The sequence below is a fragment of the Macaca mulatta genome, chromosome 2 (assembly GCF_049350105.2).
Source record: "Macaca mulatta isolate MMU2019108-1 chromosome 2, T2T-MMU8v2.0, whole genome shotgun sequence".
In the NCBI taxonomy this organism is placed as follows: Eukaryota; Metazoa; Chordata; class Mammalia; order Primates; family Cercopithecidae; genus Macaca; species Macaca mulatta.
Window position 1 is genome coordinate 34,480,765 of NC_133407.1, and position 6,002 is coordinate 34,486,766.

Below are 6,002 nucleotides of genomic sequence, written 5' to 3' on the forward strand. Positions count from 1 at the left end.
CTGCCCTAGTGGTAGGGTAACCCACCCTCCTTCACAGCTCAGAGGTCTCAGGGTGTGTGAGGGAAAGACTAGAAAGCCTAGGAGGCTTCTACCTCTCACTCCTCCTCACTCCCAGTCCTGGACCACAGGATTTCACTCACAGCTCCTTCCACCCCCATACTTTCCCTGAAAATCTCACTGCCCTGTGACTTCTCCATGTGCCATTTCCTGTGCGTCAGACCCCCACGATCAGCTGCCCACTGCCTATGGTCACCCCAATTCCTGACTAGAACTACACTTATCACTGCTTACCCTTCTCTTACTCTCCCCTTCTCAGAAAATGACACCACATCCAGGAAACTCTGAACCACCACTAGCCCAGCGCTCCCTCTTCCCCATTCACTCAGTCACCAAGTCCCCTCAGTTTCACCACTCAAGATAGTTGTTAGACCATGGCGCCTCTCCATCCCCATTTCCCTAGGATGGGCCTTGGTGTCTGAGGCCAACCCTGCCTCATTTCCTCCTAAAGCCCACCCAGGCCTTGTGCTTTGTGTACCACTACACCCAACCAAATGTACTTATTGCTTCTTTGGCTCCCAGCACTCAACTGAGAGCCCCAGCTCTTCCTCACCTGCTGGGACACTCCAGATGACTCCAGATTGTGAGGTAGGCGTTTATGTACCAGCCTTGCTCCAGGTTCAGGGCGCTGCCATACCTTCAGCCCCGCCCCGCCGCAAGCCCAACCCAGAGGCTGCTTATGGTTTCCCTAAGGTTCCTGGGCCCTGGACATCAGTCCGGTCTGCAAGCTCCGCCCTGATTGGCTGCCTCCCGCACCGGTCGCAGCGCCCGGACCTAAGGTGCCTAAGTTCCTCCCCTTATCCCTGAAGGGATGGGGCCTTGCGACACCGCCCACTCTTGGATGGGTCCGAGGTGAGACCCGCCCTTGTGCCCTCGTGGGCCTTCGGGACAGCGGAGGAGCAGTGTCGGGCCATGGCTAGGGCCGGCAAGCTGGAGCTGGCCGAGGCTCTGGCGCTGGGGCCAGGCTGGAGGCCTGCCTGCTATGCGCTCCTGCACGCGCCTGACCCTGGGATTCTCTTTGGCCGCCTCCGCCTGCGCTACGCCATACTGGTGAGGAGGGGGCGCGCCCAGCCTCTCTCCACTATGGCCCTGCCCCTCCCTGTGGCGCTACTCTTGGGTGTCCCTGCCAATCCCAGCTTCCTTCTCTCGCAGATGCAGATGCTCTTCGATGGGCGCCTGGGCTTCCGTGGCGGATTCGTGGACTCGCAAGACAGCAGCCTGGAGGACGGGCTGAACCGTGGTCTGCTGGAACAGCTGGGCGAGGCGGCGGCCGCCTTCCGTGTGGAGCGCCCTGACTGCCGTAGCTCCCACGCTGGATCAGATGCCAAGTCTCTGACGCTCGAGCAGCTGTCGGCTGTGGAGTCCAGCGCAACAGGCGCCAAGGACCACGGGCTGGAGGTGGGGCCAGTCTGGGACCCTGCTCCGTATCCTATTCCTTTCCCTTCCGTTCCTTCCTTTGCCTCAGAAACTTTTTGGATTGAGGTCCCCGTCTGTCAGAACTTGCCCTCTTCCCCATTTTCTTGGTGGAGTTGAGATCTTGGTCTTCTCTTATTGAATGGTACTGCCAACCTAGGTTCCCGGGAAGATTTCCACCCACCTCGCCCTTTACTGGGCTCTGGAGAGATTTTTCTAGAATACACATGTCCACATCTCTCTGCTGCTCTCTGTTGATAATGTGTAAATGGCCAGGCATCTACCCTAGTCCCTTATTGTTGGGCCTCTGTTTTTCTTAGGAAGAAGATATGGCCCTAATACTTAAGGCCAGGGTAGGAGACAGATTGTATACGGAGGTAGTTCTCAAATTTTGTCAAGTATCAGAATCATCTGTGAGGCTTATAAAAACAAAATGACTAGATTCTACTCCCAGAATGCTGATCGTGGGTGAGAAAGCACCAGCTTCCACCACTCCCAAGTCCTGGGGGCAGGGGTTCAGAAATCTGAGAATCTGTTTTTTTCAAAAGTTCCCAAGTGATGCTAATAACGCTGGTCTAGGTTTCCCATTTTGAGAACCATTGTTGCAGGGTTAAGCATGAATTTTGGCGTTAGGAGCCAATAGAGTTTTAGGGGACAGATGTCATAAGGATTAACACTGATGGAGCTGGATAGCATGTCTTGGGTCATTTGTAGAGCGTTCGGTCCACTGGGCCTCCTTTAAATAGGAGCCTTGGGCTTGTTTCTGCTGGAGTATTAAGGGTTGAGGTATCTGCTCTAGAAAGATCTGCTAAAGAGAGGATGGAGGTAGTGACATGAGCTACCTGGAGTCCCAGTGTCTCCTGTCTCCTTACTTTTACAGGTGCTGGGCCTGGTGCGAGTGCCCCTGTATACCCTGCGTGATGGTGTGGGAGGCCTGCCCATCTTTCTAGAGAATTGCTTTATTGGTGCTGCCCGGGAGCAGTTACTGGATACCCTCCATGACTTGGGAGTGGTGGAAGCTGGTGCTTTCTCAGGCCTTCAGATCCCAGTTCGTCTGAGGCATCCCTCTGTGGACTCAGGGAACCTGAGATGAGGACTTTGGTACAAGGAAGGGAATGTTTTCTCTTCTGGACCTAAAGATGATACCAAATTAAAAGATGACATGTATATCATATGTTTTGAGTAGAGGACCCTCCAATTCGTGGGATCAGGGACAAAAATCCACAGCTCATTCCAGGGGCCCTGGCAGGTTCTCAGAGCCTACCTCTTCCTTGTGTATTTGCATACAGCCTAGTAACCCCCAGGCATGCATATGTATAATGTGACCACACACAGCCTGACATCTTTCACCTGTGAGGTTCAATTTAAGCAGGAATTGGCATCTTTTACCATAGCCTGCCTCTTGCTTTGCAGAGAGCTTCTACAGCAAGGGCGAGTCCTTCCCACAGTCCTCCATGGCTACTCTTTAGGGTCTAGCCCAGCCCATGTTTTTTGGGAAGGATAGAGAAGCAGAGGACCCTCTTTGCTTTCCTGAAAGTAGCCATGCCCTTGCTGGAGGGTTCACCAAAGCAATTGGTGGGAGAGGGTCTTAACCAACCTCCAACACTTTGCTTCTCCTGAAACTGAGAAGGGGCAAGGAAGTAGCTAGGTCCCCTTGGACGGAGCATGGACGTGAGACCTGTGAGTACTGGTGTCTCTCCTTCAGAGCTTTCATCTTTGGTTCGCTGTAGACTCGGGGACTATCAGAAGAGAACTGACTCATACCTGTCCAGCCACTTGAGGCCCTTCACTTCTTTCAACAGCTATTTAATATGTACCTACTAAATGCCACGTACTATAAAAGGTATAGAAAGCCATCCTTGCTCTCCAAGACTCCAGGGCAGGGATGGGCAAACATTTTCTTAAAAGCCAGATAGCAAATATTTTAAGCTTTGTAAACTACATAGTTTTTAAAAAAATATTTTCTAACATTGACTAATAAAAATTGCCTATATTTATTGTGTACAAAATGATGCTTTGAAATATGTATACATTGTGGTGTGGCTAAATTGAGCTAATTAGCATATGCATTACCTCACATTTATCATTTTTCATGGTAAGAACATAAAATTTACTCATAGCAATTTTCACAAATATAATGCAGCTATTAACTATAGTCACCATTCATGCAACAGATCTTTTGAACTTATTTCTCCTAACTGAAATTTTGTATTCTTTGATCAATATCTTCTCAATTACTGTTCCCTACCCCCAGCGCCTGGGAACCATTATTTTACTCTCTGTTTCTATGTGTTTAACTTTTTTAGATGCCATATATAAGTGAGATCATATGGTATTTGCACCTAGCTTATTTTATTTAACATGTCATCTAGGTTAATCCATATTGTCACAAATGACAGGATTTCCTTCTATTTTAAGGCCAAATAGTATTCCATTATGTATATATACCACATTTTCTTTATTCATTTCTCTGTTGATGGACACTTACGTTGATTCCACATCTTGGCTATTGTGAATAATGTTGCAGTGAACATGGGAGTACAGATATCTCTCCAGATCCTAATTTCAATTCCTTTGGATAAATACCCTGTAATGGGATTGCTGGACCATAAAGTAGTTCTTTATTTTTAAATACCTCCATGCTGTTTCCCATGATGATCATACTAATGTACATTTCCACCAATATTGTGTAAGTGTTCCCTTTTCTTCATATTTTCTCTAATACTTATCTTTCATCTTTTTAAATCATAGCCATTCTAACAGGTATGGGGTGATATCCCATAGTGGTTTTGATTTTCATTTTCCTAATAATTAGTGATGTTGAGCATTTTTTATATACCTATTGGTCTTTCTTTGAGAAATGTCTATTCAGGTCATCTGCCTCATTTTTAATTGGGTTATTTGTTTTCTTGCTATTGAGTTTTTCATGTTCCTTATATATTTTGGCTATTAACCTCTCATCAGTTGTGTGATTTGAAATTATTTTCTCCCATTCTATAGATTGTCCCTTAACTGTGTTAACTGTTTCCTGTGCTATGCAGAAGGTTTTAGTTTGATGTAATCCCATTTGTCTATTCTTCTTGTTGTTGCCTGTGCTTTTGAAGTCTTATCCAAAAAAATCATTGTCCAGACCAATGTCATGGAGCTGTTACCCTGTTTTCTGTAGTTTTATAGTTTCAGGTCTTGCATTTAAGTCTTTAATCTATTTTGAGTTTATTTTTTATATGGTATGAGATAAAGTTCTAATTTTATTCTTCTGCACAGAAATATGCAGTTGTCCCAACACCATTTATTGAAGAGATTATCTTTTCCCCATTGTGTATTCTTACCCTCTGTGGAAAATCAATTGACCATAAATGTGTGGATTTATTTCCAGGATCTCTATTCTGTTCCACTGGTCTATGTGTCTCTTTTTAATGACAGTACCATGCTGTTTTGGTTACTATAGCTTTGTGGTACATTGTGAAGTCAAGCAATATGATACTTCTAGCTTTGTTGTTTTGGTTAAGATTTTTTGGCTATTCAGAGTTTTTTTGTAGTTTCATATGAATCTTTGAATTTTCTATTTCTTTGAAAAAGGTCACTGGAATTTTGATAGGGATTGCATTGAATCTGCAGATTGCTTTGAGTAATATGGACATTTTAACAACATAAATTCTTCCAGTTCATTAACAAGGGATGTGTTTTCATTTATTTGTTGGGCCATTTATTTGTGTCTTCTTCAATTCCTTTTTTTTTTTTGAGACAGAGTCTCACTCTGTCACCCAGGCTGGAGTGCCGTGGCACCATCGCAGATTACTGCAACCTCCTCCTCCCAGGTTCAAGCAAGTCTCCTGCCTCAGCTTCCTGAGTAGCTGGAACTACAGGCATGCACCGTCCTGCCCAACTAATTTCTGTATTTTTACTAGAGATGGGGTTTCGCCATGTTAGCCAGGCTGGTCTCCAACTTCTGACCTCAGGTGATCCACCCACCTTGGCCTCCCAGAGTGCTGGGATTATAAGCATGAGCCACCCCACCTGACTTTCAATTACTTTCATCAATGTCTTATAGTTTTCAGTGTAGAGGTCTTTCATCTGTCTGACTAAATTTATTCCTAAGTATTTTAATCTTTTGGTAGCTATTATAAATGGGATTGTTTTCTCAATTTCTCTTTTAGATAGTTTGTTTTTTATTGTACAGAAATGCTACTGATTTTTGTATGTTGACTTTGTTTCCTGCAACTTTACTGAATTTGTTTTTTAGTTCTAACTTTTTTTTGCTACAGTCTTTAGGGTTTTCTATATATAAGATCATGTCTGCAAACAGGGAAAACGTAACTTCTTATCCAATTCGAATGCCTTTTCTTTCTTTTGAGTAATTGCTCTGGGTAGGACTTCCAGTACTGTGTTGCATCCTTCTCTTATTTGTGACAGACAGAGCCTTGCTCTGTCACCCAAGCTGGAGTGCAGTGGCGCTATCTCAGCTCAAAGTAATTATTGACAGGTAAAAACTTACAGCCATTTTGTTAATCATTTTCTCATTCTCTATAGGT

At 45.1% G+C, this 6,002-nt stretch overlaps 1 protein-coding gene across 1 annotated transcript; it reads left to right on the forward strand.

The window, feature by feature from the left end:
* The first annotated feature begins 895 nt into the window (after window positions 1-895).
* Window positions 896-3,479, forward strand: LOC717946 (U8 snoRNA-decapping enzyme-like). The gene is made up of 2 exons (XM_028843703.2): window positions 896-1,455; window positions 2,351-3,479. The coding sequence occupies exons 1-2, from the start codon at window positions 970-972 to the stop codon at window positions 2,561-2,563; spliced, it is 699 nt and encodes a 232-aa protein (XP_028699536.2). The 5' UTR covers window positions 896-969; the 3' UTR covers window positions 2,564-3,479.
* The last annotated feature ends 2,523 nt before the right edge of the window (window positions 3,480-6,002 follow it).

Excerpts from the sequence above, each read along its gene's own strand:
- LOC717946 (XM_028843703.2), top strand. The coding sequence starts at position 970 with ATGGCTAGGGCCGGCAAGCTGGAGCTGGCCGAGGCTCTGGCGCTGGGG. Across the intron at positions 1,456-2,350 it reads CCAAGGACCACGGGCTGGAG|GTGCTGGGCCTGGTGCGAGT; the intron begins GTGGGGCCAGTC and ends TTACTTTTACAG.